This window comes from Sinocyclocheilus anshuiensis, unplaced genomic scaffold (genome assembly GCF_001515605.1).
Source record: "Sinocyclocheilus anshuiensis isolate Anshui unplaced genomic scaffold, SAMN03320099.WGS_v1.1 scaffold1500, whole genome shotgun sequence".
Taxonomy (NCBI): domain Eukaryota; kingdom Metazoa; phylum Chordata; class Actinopteri; order Cypriniformes; family Cyprinidae; genus Sinocyclocheilus; species Sinocyclocheilus anshuiensis.
The window spans coordinates 1,155,775-1,173,999 of record NW_015537960.1 but is presented as its reverse complement, the minus strand read 5'-3'; the positions used below and the strand labels follow the sequence as shown (position 1 = coordinate 1,173,999).

The following is an 18,225-nucleotide window of genomic DNA, read 5'->3' as shown; positions in this document are numbered from 1 at the left end:
GGGGGTGGGGGGGGATAAAATGTTGTTGGGGTATTTTAGGTGGTTACTAGGGTGGTTTGGGGTATTCTGAGTGGCTGCTAGGATGTTGCATCCACTGGTGGGGTGTTCTGGGTTGTTGCTAGGGTGTTGCAGGGATATTTTGGGAGTTGCTAAAATGTTGCTGGGGTGTTCTGGATGATTGCTAGGGTGTTGTTGGGGTATTAAAGGTGGTTGCTAGGATATTTTGTGTTCTGGGTAGTTGATATGGCATGTTAGGTGGTTACTTGGATGTTTCGGGTGTTCTGGGTGGTTTCTAGGGTATTCAGGAGGGGTTATTAGGGTTGGGTGTTCTGGGCTGTTGTTAGGGTATTTTGGGGGGTTGCCAAAATTTTGTTGGGGTATTTTAGGTGGTTGCTAGAGTGTTTTGTGGTATTCTGATTGGTTGCTAGGATGTTTTGGCTGGTTGCTAGAATGTTGTTGGAGTGTTCTGGGTGGTTGCTAGGGTGTTGTTGGAATATTTTGGGGGTTGCTAGAATGTTGCTGGAGTGTTCTAGATGGTTGCTATGGTGTTGTTGGGGTATTAAATGTGCTTGCCAAGGTGTTTTGAGGCATTCTGGGTGGTTGATATGGCATGTTATGTGGTTGCTAGGATGTTTTTGTGTGGTTGCCAGAAAGTGATTGGGGTGTTCTGGGTTGTTGCTCTTGTTGGGGTATTTTAGGTGGCTACTAGGGTGCTTTGGGAAGTTGCTAGGCTATTTTGGGGAGTTGCTAGAATGATTCTGGGATATTCTGGGTTGTTGCTAGCACATGTTATGTGGTTACTAGGGTGTTTTGGGTGTTTGATCAGGTATTTTGGGTAGTTGCTAGACTCTTTTGCATTATTCTGGGTGGTTTCCAGAATGTTGTTGGGGTGGTTTAGGTGGTTATTAAGGTATTTTAAGTATTCAGGGTGGTTGCTAGGGTATTCTGGGGGGGGCTGTCAGATTGTTGTTGGTTTGTTTTGTGTGGTTGCTAGGGGTTATGGTGGTATTTGAGGTGGTTGTTACAGTGTTTTGGGGTATTCTGGGTGGTTGCTAGGGTATGTTAGGTGGTTATTAGGGTGTTTTGGGGCATTCTGCGCGTTTGCTAGGGTGTTTTGCTACTGGTATTTTCTTACTGGCAATTTTACAAAAATCCACATTTGAGTCTCTCTGATAGTCTGGTCTCTCTTTCTATGAACTTTTATCTAAAAAAAGAAACAAGAAGCAAAGATTTAATCAAAAGAAAAAGAATATATCATATTTGTGTTGATCTTTTCTGAGATCAGAATATATCAGAGTCAGAATTGAGAAATAAAGAGTGAATATTTACACCGTTATCTGACATAAGTGCCCGTGTTATTCAGTCACACACCGCACCAGCGGCTTAAATCAAACTTCTGAACACAGGCACTCATTCGTGCAGAATCCATCCAGTCGTGCATCAGGGAGCTTTAATTCGGAAGCACAGTGAGACCAGATCTAATCGGATGAGGTTTCATTCAGCGGCAGCAAAACAAACAAGCTGTGAAAAGCACAATCAGGGCAGCAAAACCTTGCGGCTGCACAGACACACACAACACCTTCAATACAGATAGCACTGATGCATCTGTGTGTGTGTGTGTCTGAAAGACAAATAGAGCAGGAAATGTGTTTCTCAAAACAGGAACTGGCATGTTCTTTTACCTCCTGGACCACAGCTGTAGACTCTTTCCCATGATGCTTCTGGATTTCACAAGGCTTTCTGCAGAACAAACACACACACAATAAATGGGGTTTCTGCATAGGTAAACTCTAATTTAATGACAAAATCATATTGAAGGAAGAGCAGAATCTATGATTAACTATCATAGAACATCAACTTGTTATGGATCCCCAAAAATCTGAAAATAAATTGGTGCACCCTTTTATTATTAATCTACAATCAAGTCTCATTTTGAAAAATTACAAGAAGCAAGCTTTCTGTTTACAATATATCCTCTGCAGATACATACAGGAATAATCAGGCCCACACTGAATTTATGCATGCAAAAAGTGCCACAGATTTCCGACAGCTGTTATTTAAGCTATACACATACCTTTGCATGTTTATGTAATATTTTGTCTAAGCTGATTATGCATTCAGCTGTCCATGTTTACAGCCATTCAGATTCTGTCTGTGCGCCGCATTAAACAACGAGAGGCCATGTGTTACAGAGATTTTATCGCAATTAAGAACCCTTAAACCAGCCTAATGTGGGTTGCTGTTCTCAGCTGGCCGTCAAACTGGTTTCTACTGGTCAGGTTTGATGGTTTTAAATATTTGGAGCACAGGCAGAGAAACTACAGCATCTAGACATACAGCTAAACCACTTGGGTTGGTTTTTTCACCATTAACTTTGATAAAATCAGTGTATGGTATAACCTTGAGTGAATAGTTCTCTAAAAAAGCAGCTTAAAATATGGAAATTATATATATGCAATAATAATAATAATAATAATAATATGGTGACATTGATGCAACAATATTAATATATTTTAAATTATTTATAATTTTATATTTTTTATAATTTAATTTTTATATATTTGGTATATATATATTAATATATGTTTGATAATTTTAATAATAATAATAATAAATATAGCAAATAAAACAAAATAAACATTTTTATTTGAAAAGTGTTAATCTATTTACTTGTAATAATAATAATAATAATAATAGTAATTTTGCAACATCTTTAAACATGACTCATCAATTAAATTCAGAGTCAGTATTGCGTTTTATAATATTGCTAAAACACCTAAAGCAAGTCTAATGGTAGTGATGTAGCTTTAACAATGTTCAGATGGGGGCGATATTTCCAGTCTTTTAACAGCCACTGATATCCTCTCCAGGGTTCTGAACAATCCCTGCTCTCATTTCAGATGCTGATTTGATCAACAGAGTCTGTCTGAATATTGAGGACCTGAAAGTGTTGTTCATTTCGACTGCATCTGAACGTGTATGAATGTCATGATAGTTCACCTCCGCTCTCAGGTGTCTGCGGTGAGCTGTGGGAGCTCTGCCTCTCCTGCGACCTCCTCTCCAGGGCTCGAACTCTGGCTTGCGAGCGCTGGATGAAATCAGGCCGTCTGATCACTAAAGCCTCCTGCACACACAGCAACTTTCAATAAAGGACCGAAAGAGCTGTTCGATTCAAAGTTGAGATTTAAAATCTGACTCAGAAATCAAGATGTTCAAAGCTGTGTCAGTAAAATCACAAATGAGATCTCTTTGACATTTCAGTTATTTCTCCTAGACAGTAACGAGTTAAATGGAAATATAATGGTGACTTTAAGATAGCAGCTGTGTTTGGAACATGATAGCTGGTTTCTAACTGGTCTAAGAAGGTCATTAGCTGGTTGACCAGTTTAAAATGCATTTTCTATAAGCAAAAATATTTTCCTAGGGAAAAAAATGAAATTAAAATTGAAACTAAAATGGTCATTTTGCTAAAGTAAAAAATGTATTATTTCAATACTATATGGAATTTATTATTAATAAATATACATCCATTTATAAAATAATTTGTAAAATACAAATGTATTTTGCAAGGAAAGAGATTAACACCTAGAAGGAAAAATTGAAATCGCATCATATGACCCCTTTAAAAAAATATATGGCTTTGATAATAAAATTGTCATGATTTCCAACTAGAATTCTGCAAATGATAAAAAATAAATGATAAATAAATGATAAAAAATTCCTGAAATCCTAAAATACCCTGAAATGTACTAAAAGGGCCAAATCAATTGAAGTAAATAATGGCCTTTTTAAGTTCTAAAATATTTTCTTTTAGAGGTCGGGTTTGAGTTGGTCTACAGTAATTATAAATGGCTTTATCTGAAGACATCTATTGCATGTCCTCGTTTACATAACTAAACGAACATAACTTTGGTACAGAAGTACCTGCAAACAACAGAAGAGAGAAGAGTAACTCACGCTAAGTGACAGTGGAGCCAAAGCAGTTTCACGAAGGTCATTTTCTGACTCAAATTGGACAAAATTCACATATTGTTCTGCTGGACGAGTTTTGTCCTTTCCATTAGCACCAGCAGCCTCTTCTTTGAGCTCTCTGTGTTCATTTTGCCCTCTAACCTCTGTTAAACACACTGATAAAGAGGAACAATATTCAGTCATGAAACCTCAATCTGTAATGCTCAGCATAGGCAGATATTCTGCAGCTCACGAATGAAGGAAAAACTCCAACTGTGTGTTGAGCTGCACTAATGCCAACATGTCCAGAGTTTAAAGACATCAATCTCTCTCTGTTGTCTACATAAAATCCTCTCCTCCTGTTAAATGTCAGTGTGTTTCAAGTGAAGTTTGTGTTTGATGAAGCCAAAGGTCAGGAGAGATCAGGTACCTGCTGTTGCTGTGTGGGATGTAGTTCGTCTCTGCTGGGCCTGCAGCTTTATGTTGGCGATAACCGCAGCGGCGTTCAGGGCCAGGACGGCGTCTGCGCTCAGATCAGCCGAGTTATCTGAGAACAAAGAGACTGTGCATCATCCAGAGTCTCTACTAGGCCTGAAACACACTGCACACAAGTGTCAGAATGCAAATGCTTCCGGCTATGCAAGCGGGATTTTGCTGCTGCATTCAGAAATGTAAGTAATGCAAGTATGCTACATTCTGTGGCAGAATGATATATAGTTCTGCTAGGCCAAAACTACTGTTAGTTAAAGTACTGACATACTTGCAGTTAAACAAGAGAATGCAGAGAGTGCATTTGGTCTGCATTAACATATTTGCTTGTAATTTGTTTTTGGTCTATGGACAGCTACAGCAAATACTGGAGTAAGGAGCTCCAACAAACTCTTACATTATATTATATTTATTAAAGGGGTCATGAACTGCCTTTTTTTTATTATTTTGTACTGTTCTCTGAGGTCCACTTATATTGTTATCAAGATTTTTGCATGCTATTTTCTGTCCTGTTTTGACCCCTGATCAGAACGCAACGCTCTGTTTGAATTCATAGCTTTCAGTCACGTGACCGGCTCGAAAACATCCATAGAACTGCAGGACAAGCATGTCAATTTTCCATCTGTTTCACAGCTGCAAATATTTAGATCACCTCTCAAAAGAATAAAACAAAGGTATGTGAACAAAATGCAAGTTTTGGCCATTTGCAATCCATATTAAGCACCCGCGGCAATATTTCAATCATTAAACAGTGCGACAAAAACGTTGTAAAAAAACTTAAAAGTGCCTTAATATATTTAAAACAGTAATATTCTCTATATTAATGTTGCATAGTTTACATAGGCAAGCAGATGAGGCCGGAATATGAACGCAATCCGCTTAATAGGTGCGTTCGACTTGAAGCACGGCTACAGACGGCGATCAACGAGAGTAGCCGCTTACAGTCGGGGGCGGAGTTGAAAAACGGAGCCATCAAGCTGGACATTTCTGCTCCCGTTAGTGACGCTCACGCGGTGTTTGCATACTCTATCACAGATGAAGTGAATTAAATGCAATATTTGTCAAATACACAGACGTTTCAGAAACGTTTTCATGAGCAACAGAAACACTTTTTATATACTGCTTAATACAGCGCCATCTGTTCAAGAATAAAGTTCAACGTGAATATATACTATTTAAATACTAATAAAGTGGGGGTATATGCTTTCATGATAAACGTGACTCAATATAACATTGCGACTACAGTAAAAAAGCTTTTACTGTTCTAAAAACACAGATTTATGAGCAGTATTGGATTTGAAGATGTTAGAAACACACGTCATTATTGTCATGTGGTGAATTTGGCCAATCGTGAAACAGCTGTGTGGTCATCAGCACTCCTGCAGTCGCTCTGAAAAAGCTGCACCAGCTGAGTCAGTCGGCTGCTCTCGAAACGCTATCGCGGTACTTTGATGCCACACGTGACAGTGATGTGGCGTCGGCACCGGTTCAAGTCGGACTAAATTTCTAACCGGCATGCACTGTTTCAAGCCAGCCGCCGATCGGTCTGCGCGGTGCTGCATGAAGTCGAACGCACCTAATGATTCGGTGTTTTGCCCGCCAGGTGGGCGTTCCTATAAGGGTGTGACATCACGTGAAAACTGCTGTGATTGGCTAATAGTTGTGTATGGTTGATGCATAAATACTCAGTACATATCAAACGATCTGTAATAACAGACAGAGCAATAGTGAGCACATAATAAAAACAGTTACTCACACTGCGACATTACTGTCTGATCCAATATATTCAGCACAGCATCGTCTTTTAGTTTCAATCTTTCTGAAAATTATGTGTCGAATTGTGCCTTGTTTGTAAACTAATCCGAGGTAAAATGAAGTGAACAAAGGACAGTTTTCTTACTGACCCAGTCCGGATCTTCATTAAAAATAAAGTTCATCCACTCTTTCCTAATGTTGGGATCAGAAGGAAGGCGAAGGAAAGACTGTTTTTCCACAGTTTGGCACTGAACCGCGTCTTGTTGTCTTCGGAGCATCTTTATCGTTTGTTTCTGTGTAGACCTGCATTTGCCTCTCTCGTTATTTACACTACGTACAGTACATGTGCGGAGCTAAACAGGCTGTGATGTAGAATCGGTGGGCGGAGCTAGACAGGCTGTGATGTAGAATCGGTGGGCGGGGCTAAACAGGCAGTGAAGAGGCTTGTTCGAGGTGCATCGGCGCTGCACAGACCGATCGGGCTTATGACATCAAAGTACCGCGAAAGCATTCAAAAGCTTAAAGAGTTGTCTGCTCTCCAATCACACTGCCTGTTTCATTAAAACTTACATAATGACACCCTTTTTGAGGGATTAATAATAATTTAATAACTTAATTATTTAATTTAATAATGTAATAATTATGAAACATATTATTAAATATAAATAAATATTTATAATGTAATTTTTCTAAAACAAAATAAAAAGTATTAAAATGTTATCTGGAAAACATTACATTACTATTGAAAATACATTTATTTTTAAAATGATTTTTCAAATACAAAGACTGAACACAAATGCACTGCAAGGATGGGTGGATGGATGGATAGATAGATTCTGTAAATGTTTTTTAAAACATTTTGTTTTTTAAAAAGTTTTTTTTTTCATTATAAAATCCTAAATTTCAAGGGGAAAATCCCTCTAAAATGTCCTAAAAAATAAAAATCAACAAAGCAAAATGCATATAAAGTAAAAAGCATTTTTTCATGTAAAAATTCTAAGTGTTTACTTTTAGAGGTGTGAATTAGTCTGAACTAATTATAAATGACTTCATTTCAAACAATATTCATCTATGCATGTCCTCAGATAGTTAAACCTGTGTGTATGCATGTATTTCGGCAGCTGTCAGATTTCTCTCTGTGTGTAGCAGTTATAAATTCCCACGGAAGCTCAAAAACCGGTATTGAAAGCAGGGTAGAAATAGATTATGCATGCAAAGAGATGTGTGGGAAAATGAAAAGATGAGAAAACGTAAGACAGAAAGAGAGAGACAGCAGAGAAATCTCTCATTTCAGGGCAGTCCATGGCTACCGTGCATATCTGCCGTGAAAAGCTTCAATTAAAAACCTCTGCTCTCTCACACGATAATACTCATCCATTATACATCAAAGAAGCGCCGCGCGACCTCAGCTTACAGTATGTTCTTGTACATCTACCGCCGAATATCCACAGAGGTTCTGCTATTACCTGCTGCTTTTAGTAGCGTGAGAGGTTTGATTCCTGAAATAGGTTCCTCTCGCTCCTCAAGCCTTCGATCCCACTCCAATCGCTCTTTCCTTGCGCTCCTGTCCTCGCCACCGGAGGCCGAGCGCCTTCTTGCTTCGCTGCTGCTGGAACTAGCAAGGTCAATATTTGTCTTCTGGGAAACAGGAGAGCTCTTGTTGTGAAACGCTGGATGTGTAACTGCATTAGTGCCAAGCTCTGTGCAGTTAAACAAGCTTGCGTCACAGCTGAGAGGCCTTCGAGGTGGCTTGTGTTTTTTGGTGTCACTCTCCCCTGCTGTGCTGCTAGTATTTGGGTTGTTGAGGTAAAGAGACAGGCTAGATCTGTGCTGGGACCTCCATTGGTTTCCTCCTGGCTCTAAAGATATAGTTAGTGTTTGGTTCATCCGTTTAGATTCATTCGTTAACTGGGCTTCGTTGAGTCCTTCAGTGTAGCTGTGTCTGTATTGTGATGGACTGAAACGCTCTCTCTGTTCGGTCATTTTCACAATGGCTGTCTTTCTCCTCAGTACCACATCGTGGTCGATCTCTTCATGATCACAGCCAGAGGTCGAGACGATGGGCCGGCTGGTGGTGCTTTTCGTCCTCTGTTCGGTGACTTTGACCACTAAGGCTTTTCTTCGTCTATCGGCGAGGTCATTCATCGCCGGACACAAAGGCTTGGAAATCTGTGTGACCTTCCTGGAAGTGATAGTGATGGATGATATTGAGGAGCTGAAGGACTCCGGTGCACTTCCACGCCTGCGTGTGGGATCTCTAAACACAGGATGAAGTCCAGCATGGCCCGTGTCCATCTCGGCTTTTGGATTCCAGGTTTGCGATCCATTTCGTCCTCCCTTGGAGCTCACAGATCCTGAAGCCTGCAAGGAAACAAATGAAATCCCTTGAATTGGGATTTGTGTGGATGAAAGAGGTTTTTTCTGCCTCCTGCATGCACAGAAATGCTTTCGGAATCCACATTGTAACAACTCGCATCATTCTGAACTGGTGCATTCCACCGTTTCCATAGCAACCGTATCAGTTTTGGGGGCAATTCGGTTAAGTTGGAATTCGGGGCACTTCTTTATTATATTACGAGAATCACAGAAGTTTTTTAATCTTTTAAAAAGGAATGCCTTACTTTCAAAGAGCCTGAATGGACAAAATAGAGATTTGTGCATATGAACATAAAAAAAAACAGGTCATGTACCATGGTATATATCAAAGTACCATGGTGCCTCCATGGAATGATATTCATAACCAATTTAACTTCTGAAATATTTCATGTTTGAGTGTAAATTTGGATGTTTAAACTATAAAAAAAAATGTAGATGATTCGATATATAAATAGTATATAAATCCAACTGATATAAGACCAGCAACATGCATTAAGAAAGAACATTTTGAAAAATGTTGAGTTCATGTTGTCTTTAGAATAGAGAGAAAAATTGTAAAAACTAAAGCAAAAAGACAGAATAAAATTTATATCAAAAACCTCTGGTTTCAAACACTTTCCTGACTCCAAAACTCTTTATATAAGTACAAAAAAAATAACTTTGATTCCAAAAACTCTTCCAGTGACTCCAAATACTCAGCATTGACTCTAGAAACTAAAGAATGTCATTTAATCAAACTACAAAGAGATTAGAATCTGATGTATGCTTTGTATTTTTAAACTTAAGAACTTTCTTAAGAAGTATTTTTTAGGAATACAAAATATTATTTTTTCTTATCTTTTTCTTCTTATCTGGTGTATATATATCAAAGTACCTTCACTTTGCTCTTGTACCTCCATGAAATGGCATAACCAATATTACATCTGCAATATTTCATATTTGAGTGTAAAACTGGATGTTTAAACTAGAAAAAAAAAAACATAGGAGAGAACTTGATTTTATACATCTGTATAAATCCAATTGATATACGACCAGGAACATGCATGAAGAAAGAACAGAGTCAGTTGTGGTGTAATTTTGTCTTTAGAAAAAGAAGGAGCATTTCTGTAGATACCGAAACAGTTTATTCTTTCTTCAGCCCCACAATTTCCCATCGGGGACATAAAATGGTAAAAAGTTAAACAAAAGGACAGAATAAAAATTAGAGAGATGCAGAAAAGCTGCCTGGAGCAAACATCCCATAAGCAGCACATCAACAGACACAGAAAGAGATTTATTCAGAGAACACATTTATCTGATAGAAATGATCCGTACAGTGTTCAGCTTAATTCAGAGCAACTGCTCGTCCCAATGAGGTTGATTTGTGTGTAGGTCATCTGGAATTATGCATGTAACTGATTACAAAACGCTTTTAAAGAGCGTTTACAGTTTTCTAATGAAAGACTGCTGAGGAACAGAAGCACAGCGCTTCTGTGCTTTGTGAACATCTATATTACCTCTTCAGATCCGCACAACTTGCACTACACTTACAGTATGTTCCTTTAGCAGATGCTCGCATAGAAAAGCAACTTGGGCCCAGACCGGATCTGCATACTTTATTTTATGCACTGATTGATTTTGAAAAATCAAATGGATTTAAACATGCTAAACTGTTAAATAGGTTTCTACACTATACTTGTATTTCAGCAAGGATGCATTAAATTTCTATTTCAAATAAATGCTGTTCTTTTCACTTTCTATTCATTAAAAAATTCTGAAAAAAGTGCATCATGGTTTTTACAAAAATATAAATCAGCACAACTGTTTCAACATTGATAATAATCAGAACTGTTTCTTGAGCTCAAATCAGCATATTAGAATGATTTCTGAAGATCATGTGACGCTGAAGACTGGAGTAATGATGCTGAAAATACAGCTTTGATCACAGCAATAAATTACATTTTAAAATATATTCACATAGAAAACAGTTATTTAAAATTGCTATAATATTTAAAAATATTACTATATTTACTGTATTTTTTTTAACAAATAATTGGATCCTTGGTGAGCAGAAGAGACCTCTTTAAAAAAGTTTAAATTTGAGAATGTTTAAAATTAGTTACAAATTTTAAAAGAATAATGATAATACAAAATTACGTTTGTACAAAATTGTAAAATATCTGAGAAATACGGGTGGAGTTGGTGAAAATAGCCTTTGCCAACAAGGTTGGCTATTTGCACTCAGTGTAAATAGACACTGGCATTATTCAAACCATGTGCTTCTGAATCACACGTTTCTATCAAGAGCAGCAAGGCTTTATGAAGCATATAATCATACAAATCTATATTAGCAGTGTCTTTTGGGTCAATTTTGTATTTATAATAAGTAGGGCAACAAACAGGCGTCTCTCTGTTTGGGGGTTGAGAGACCCAATGCCCATTTTAATAGCGTGAAAAAATATTTAACTTTAAAGCATCAGGCTCATACTGGGTGACATTTTCTGATTTTAAGCAAAATTACAGCATAACTCATTTTATGTGGCCAAAAATGTTTCATTATTTCTGTTTTGGCTCTCAGAGACCCAAGATATAAAACATGAATAAATGCATTGGATTTCCACATGATCTGACTAGAGCACACTTCAGAAATACACTTCTGCAAGCTTTTTAGTTTGATTTATTTTATTGTATTGTTCTACAATTGTATCTGCTGGTGTCAAATTGACCCCAAACAGAAATTGTACTGCATAATAATCATTTTTCTGAAAGGTGCATGCATAGTTTATGATACATGAGATTGTTGAAACTTCAATAACACCTGCCTGCTGGGTTTTGAGTATTTCAGACGAACATATTTAAATGATTAAAATAATATAATTAAGACAGTGAGAACAAAACATAAAGCAAACTAGTCTCACCTGATGGAGGACGGATGGTGTTTTTTCAGGTGTCCTCCAGTATCTGAAGCCTACAGGTTCAGGCCTCGCAGCTTCCCTGTCTGAATAAAACAAGAAAAGTCCACGTTGAGTTGCATTTTCCGTGTTTTTCATTGAGAAATGGAACATAATGCCAACTAAAGTGTGTCTCTGTGCGTATGATATAAATCCAGCGGCGTTTCCTGCCACTCCTGTGTCACAATAAGGCCGATCCTCCTGTTGTGTGTGTTTACACTGTCAACAGAGGCCTGCTTAGACTGCATCGCTTACAGGTGTCAGGGAGACAGCGAGCGAGCGGGAGAGATTTTAATCTGACAGACAGTCGCCGCGCCACCCGGCTGTGATGGATCGTTCTCTGTCAGCGTTGCCATGGAGATGCAGTCATGGCATCATCTGACAACTAAGGTGGCAAGCTAACTATTTCTTGCCGTTGTTTTTTTAGGGCAAGTAATCGCACTTCACACTGGCAGCTAACACCTGACAGGCAGCTATTTTCCCAGCATGCTCCCGGTTCACGGGACAGAGCGGCACACACTCTTGTCAACCGCTCAGGTATTGTGTGTCAGGTTCTGCATCGTATTTACATCATATCACGCTGTTGTAATTACCAGTGGGAAACTCTGAGAAGCTTTGGCTTTCCAAGTTGAGGGCGTTTATTTAGAATTGTGGTAGAAACAAATTGTTATTGATCAAAATTAAAGCTGAATTGTGTAATTTTTGTCTCACGAGCATCACCATATAACACTCCTATCTGCTATTGGTCATCCATGAGCTAGCCACGCCCCTGACAAACGCCATTGGTTGAGTCACTCATAAAGCCTTGGGATAGTTGAATATTTTAGAACAGCACATGACCGATAAAATGAATTATTATTAATATACTAATATTTTTGGAAACACAACATGCCCCCTGCAGTTTTCCGCAAAAAAAAAAAAATGAAGAAAATGAAGAAATTAAGACTGTACTGTAAAATAAAATGTATGTTCTTAAATACTCAATTTATTTTAAAGTGAAATATTGCAATAGTAATATTTCTCATTCATTATAATTTAATTTAGTAATAATTATAATTATTAAAATAAAAATATAATAATATTAATAGTTAACATTTTATTTTACAAAACCATTGTTATTGTTATTATTAGTTTATAACCACGTTGATTTACAATTTTACTGTAAAATATCACAATAGTAATTTTTCTAATTTTGTTTAATATTTTAGTAATAATAATAACTGAATGACTTTACAATACTACTACTAATAATAATAATAATAATAATAATGGATAATAAATGGATTTTCCCAACACTTTTCTTTAATTCCCTTCAAAATCATTCAATTTTCTCCAGAATCAAAGCAGAATTCATCTCTTTTCCATCACTGTTTTGGGATTCTGGCAACACAGTGTGATCCAGAGCGACAGGCAGCAAGTGTCTGTCATTGACCCTTAGTCACTCATTCTGTGTTTACAACCGAAGAACAGCCTACACACACACACACACACACACACACTGATCAGCATGGCACTCATGTCCTGTCAGAGTCTCACACCATCTGGAGCTGGTGAGAAAAAAGAAAAAGAAAAAGAGAGAAATTCCCAAGCATTTCTGTTGTAAACACTCATGGACGAGTAAGTGCTCCTCGTTCCTGCACCGCTGCCTCCCTCCTCCTCCTCCTTCCCCTTGACTCGGCCCTGCTCTCATGGCTGTAATTACAGTGACGCTGCGGCAGCATCATTATACGCTCATCACCTGCTGACAGACCCGAGAGAAAAGCAGCAGCAGGAGCACTTTGCTTTTGGGTTCTATTTGCCTTGATTAAGTTGAGATAACATAATTCAAATGCGTGGAAATGTGTGTCATAATTAAATTAAGTTGCACCAACGATTTATTTTTTTGAGTGTACAGACATGAGGCAATCATACAGTAATGAATAGGATATGCCTGAAATTTCCTGGCAAATCCGACCCAAACCGCTCCTAATATAAATCATTATTTTGTCATACCACAGAGTATCACAGAACACTGATTGTTTCATGTACTCATTCAATAATGCCATTTTGTTCATTTTTTTACCCCAAAAATCTTTCATAGTGCAACTTTAGAAACATTAATTATATACACAACTCGGATTTCTGCATGAAGCAATTCACTGAATTTACTGATAATGGTATTTTATACCACCACTGAGTACAGCTCAAACCTCCAAACATAATTCACCGGTGCCCTCTGCCAAGTTGTTCGTTCAGAAATTTCATATGCCGTCTTAGTCAATACGCACCATTTGGTCTTGGTCCGCTAAGTTTGGCAGGAGTGCTGAGCAACACTGGAGTGATGGGAGACTTCAGTTTCTGCTAAAAGAACACACACAGACTTTAGATGTAGAAAAGACAGATAACATGAATGTGATTTCATTAGATAACAGGTCCTGCAGTGTTTGAAAGCATGCGCCACTCAGTTTGCCATTGAGACATTTCAAGTTTGATTTAAAGGAATAGTTCGCCCAAAAATTTAAATTTGCTGAAAAGGTATTCACTCTCCAGCCATCCAATATGTAGATGAGTTTGTTTCTTGATCAGAACAGATTTGGAGAAAAGTAGCATTGCATCACTTGCTCACCAGTGGATCCTCTGCAGTGAATGGGTGCCGTCAGAATGAGAGTCCAAACAGCTGATAAAAACATCACAATAATCCACAAGTAATCCACACCACTCCAGTCCATCAACTAACATCTTGTGATGCCAAAAAGCTGCGTGTTTGTAAGAGACAAATCCATAATTTTTAATTTCAAACTGTTGTTTCCGGATAAAATATGAGTCCTCTATCCATAATATTGCTTTCTCCAGTTAAAAAGTAATTTCGCCTGAGTCAGGAAAGAAATATGCACAAGCACCATTTACAAGCAAAAACAGTCCAAAACAGATCTAAACAAATATGCGGGTGGATTTTGATGTGAGAGGACAACAGGAGATTAACTTTTTTACTGGAGGAAGTGTTATTATGGATTCTAATTTTAGTCAGAAGCAATAGTTTAAAGTTTAAAAACATCTTGATCGATTTGTTTCTTACAAACATGCATCTTTTCTCTTCACAAGACATTAACTGATGGACTGGAGTGGTGTGGATTTCTTGTGGATTATTGTGATGTTTTTATCAGCTGTTTGGACTCTCATTCTGATGGCACCCATTCACTGCAGAGGATCCATTGCTGAGCAAGTGATGGAATGCTACATTTCTCCAAATCTGATGAAGAAACAAACTCATCTACATCTTGGATGGCCTGAGGATGAGTAAATGATCAGCTAATTTTCATTTTTAGGTGAACTATTCTTTTAAGTTTCCAAATACTACTAAAGCTTAAACATAAAATGACTGATATATGACAGATGAAACAATAGAAAGATCTGAGTATTCACAAATGCTTTTGGAATTGCTTCTATCCTCTGGGCCCTGCGGCACTGTTGTGATCCTGTTGTTGGCTCAGATGCGGTTGGATCTATTCGTTCCTAAATCTTTTCCGAATGGATCCAAGCACCTGCTGACAGAGTGGTTTTATTTTGACTTTGTGCAGCACCCAGACAGCTGCATGAAGTTCACATACTTGACAGTCATCCAGAGATTTCTCTCTTTCCCTCCTTTCAGTTTTCTATTGCTCTCTCTCTTTCTGACATCAGCTAGCACTAAGGTAAATCAGGTCTGAGTGCTTGGCTGTTCATTTCTGGGGTTTGCTCCCAGTAGAGGTGAGAGTGATTGTTGTGCGGTGTACAGTGGTGGCAGAAAGTCTGGGACTCTGCAGGCTTTTATCTTCAGTCTGGATGACTCATTCAATCTGAACTTCTGGGCAAAAAAGTTTTATACTGTACAATTTGTGTGATACAGTGGAGCTGTCTTACAAAACTCCCACAGATCATTTTTTATTACATTTTTAATCTTATTTTCATTTAAAAACGGCAACATTCTGAAATGTAAAAAATGAAGGCTGAATCTCAATGATTTAGTGGATATCTGATAGTCGGATTACTATGCAAGAACAATTTTCCTCTCCAAAGAGCAGAAAAGTCATTATCAAGGGACACTTTAAAATTATTCAGAAAGTAATCATTTATAACTCTCTTTGTCAGAACTGAATATTAGAATACTGCATACTGGACAGTGTATACTGGCTTTTTAAGTGTGGGAAACAGAATGCAGTATATATTTGGACTGTTACATTTTCTGCCACCATTATTGGTTAGAGAAGTAACAGCACATCTCTCCCAACAAGACTCATGATTTGAGGAATCATTCAACTCACTAAACATAAATATGAGCCGTAGTCACAGTGATGAATGCTTTAGCAAGCACCATTAATGATAAATTATGTTAGTACAGTAGTACATTGTTCTCACATGACCTCATTACGTTGCATGTCTAATTCTGCAAGTGGCATCCAGTCTTGGAAAGTTATTTTGAATTTTGAATTTAATTTTGAGCAAAGATGTCTTTAGTCCAGGCTAATAAAAAATCAGGCAAATTAAAGTAAAATAAAATAAGTAAATAAAAAAGCATATAAATAAACAACAAATAACTAATAAAAATGAATAAATATAATAAAAAAATACTTCAAATGCATTAGAACTCTTACAGTATTATTATTAATAATAAATGAAATATGTAAATTATATATATATATATGTGTGTGTGTGTGTGTGTGTGTGTGTGTGAGTGTGTATAAATAAAAACAAAAAATAATTAAATACAATTTTAAAATGCTATAAATGCATTAGAAAAATCTGAAAAAGTTCTCTGAAAATAGTACGCTACTCTGAACTTCCTGTGACATCACTTCCCTTTTCTATTACTCTTTCTTACCTGGCACCTGCTATTGTCATGGCGGTTGTCAGAGATGACCGTCAGTCTCACGTGTCTTTGTATGGGTAGCCAGCCGAAGCGAACCGGAGCGAGAGCACAGAACTGAGATCTTTCTCCAGTGGGAGCAGCTTTAATGTGAACAGACTCCAGGCTGCTCAAGGAGCTTTCACACACACTGGGACAGACGCTAGGGGTCTGATTCCTCCTGCGAAGAGAGGAAACATCAGGACACGGCGGGTTACTTCCTGCTGTCTCATTTGGGAGAACCTTCATCGATACCGTCCGGTCCACAAACGGAGGTATTTGATTCCGAAGCCGACGTGATTGGAGTCTCTCCAGCGTCTGAAGCCATTTGTCCATCCTGTCACCCTCTATGCAGCTCAATGGACGAGGTCCACGAGGGGGCTCATTCACCTGCGCCGCAGGGCCCTCGTAATAACCCCGCTCTCCAGGCCTCTTCCATGATGAGGACCTGCGAAGGAGACTCGTGCTGTTTCTGCCAACTGCACCATGGGGCTGAAGTAGCTGCCGCCAGCCCTCAGGCTTCACATCCTCCATAATAAACTCTGAGAAAGACACTGAAAATGGATCTTAAATGGATAGTTCACCCAAAAATGAAACTTTGCTGTTCATTTACTCGCACTCAGGCCAAGACGAAGGTAATTTATTTTCTTGAGTAGAACAGTAAAGAGGTTTTTAGCTGAAAATGTGGTCCTTGGTGATTCGTAAAATATCATCCCGTTTTTGAGAATGTCAGGCAACTCAAAATGAATACCCGTGGCTCCTGACAATATATATTGAGGTCTTAAGAAGCGAAACGATCTGTCTGTGCAAGAAACTGAAAATTATTTACAACATTATAACCTGTAATCCAGTGTCTCAGGCAAATGGGGAAATCTCATTCTTTTCCACAAACTGTTTTTTTTTTTAGACAGTTCATTTCAATGAACTGGTTCAATTCAATTGTTCGTTTATGTAATCATGCAATGACATAACATATACACAATTATATTATTAAAACACCCACTAATGAACATGTAACTTGTAGATCTGTGCTGCTCAAGCCACGAACTGTTTTAGATGGCTCAGTCCAATCTTGTGAACTGGTTCTTTCAGTTCTCTAAAAAGAACTGGTTCAAAAGAATGATTCGTTTGTGAACCGGTTTCTTGCACAGACCGATCGTTTCGCTTCTTAAGACCTCAATATATCGTCAGGAGCCACAGCTATTAATTTTGTGTTCCTTGTTATGCTTTTTTCCCTCTCAAATACGGGCAGCTGCTGACTTGTTTTCTCATAAAATGAACATACAAGCATGTCCACTTTTGTTTTCCAGTAAAAAATACACCAAAACACCTTAAAAATATAAATTCTCTGAGCTGTTTTCAGCTTTTTCTATTGCTTTTGGCAAATAGTTTCATAGATTTTTTACAGTGACATCCTAATTGAGCTCAGACTGCTTAGTCAATACAATCCTACACAAACTCACTTAAATTCGCCAATACTCAACAAGTTGACATGACAGCGTGCACAATTAGCAGAACACTTTACCTGCGTCACACGGCTCTGAAGAGGATGAAACAATCTGACTTCAAGAGACAATAGCACTGAGACAATCCCAGCTTTCCTTCCATGTCTCTTTCTCTTGTGGTGTGAAGAGTTGCCACTGGTGCCGTCTCCTCTCAGCCATGACTATAAATGTGTGTGCTAGTCTGAACGAACAAAAGACTTACAGAACAACTCCTATTTTTCACTGGAAGAGAGATGTGTGTGTCTGTGTGTGTGTGTGTGCGTGTTTGCTAGCAGCCAGCAAATACCCCCTTTTTCAACCTGGACATGTTGGCTTGGAGTTGTTTTGTTTACTCTCAGAGATGCTTTTAACATTCGTC

General features: G+C 38.1%; 1 protein-coding gene across 1 annotated transcript in view; it reads right to left on the bottom strand.

Annotated features, from left to right (window-relative positions):
- Window positions 1-18,012, bottom strand: part of LOC107666733 (uncharacterized) — a 23,006-nt gene extending 4,994 nt beyond the window's left edge. The window contains exons 1-9 of the mRNA XM_016458169.1: window positions 17,888-18,012; window positions 16,339-16,904; window positions 13,769-13,841; window positions 11,469-11,548; window positions 7,662-8,556; window positions 4,382-4,498; window positions 3,958-4,127; window positions 3,001-3,124; window positions 1,683-1,740 (exon numbers count right to left, since the gene is read on the bottom strand). Coding sequence (XP_016313655.1) covers window positions 1,683-1,740; window positions 3,001-3,124; window positions 3,958-4,127; window positions 4,382-4,498; window positions 7,662-8,556; window positions 11,469-11,548; window positions 13,769-13,841; window positions 16,339-16,896 — 2,075 coding nt within the window. The 5' untranslated portion in view covers window positions 16,897-16,904; window positions 17,888-18,012. The remainder of the gene's footprint in view (window positions 1-1,682; window positions 1,741-3,000; window positions 3,125-3,957; window positions 4,128-4,381; window positions 4,499-7,661; window positions 8,557-11,468; window positions 11,549-13,768; window positions 13,842-16,338; window positions 16,905-17,887) is intronic.
- Between the last annotated feature and the right edge of the window lie 213 nt (window positions 18,013-18,225).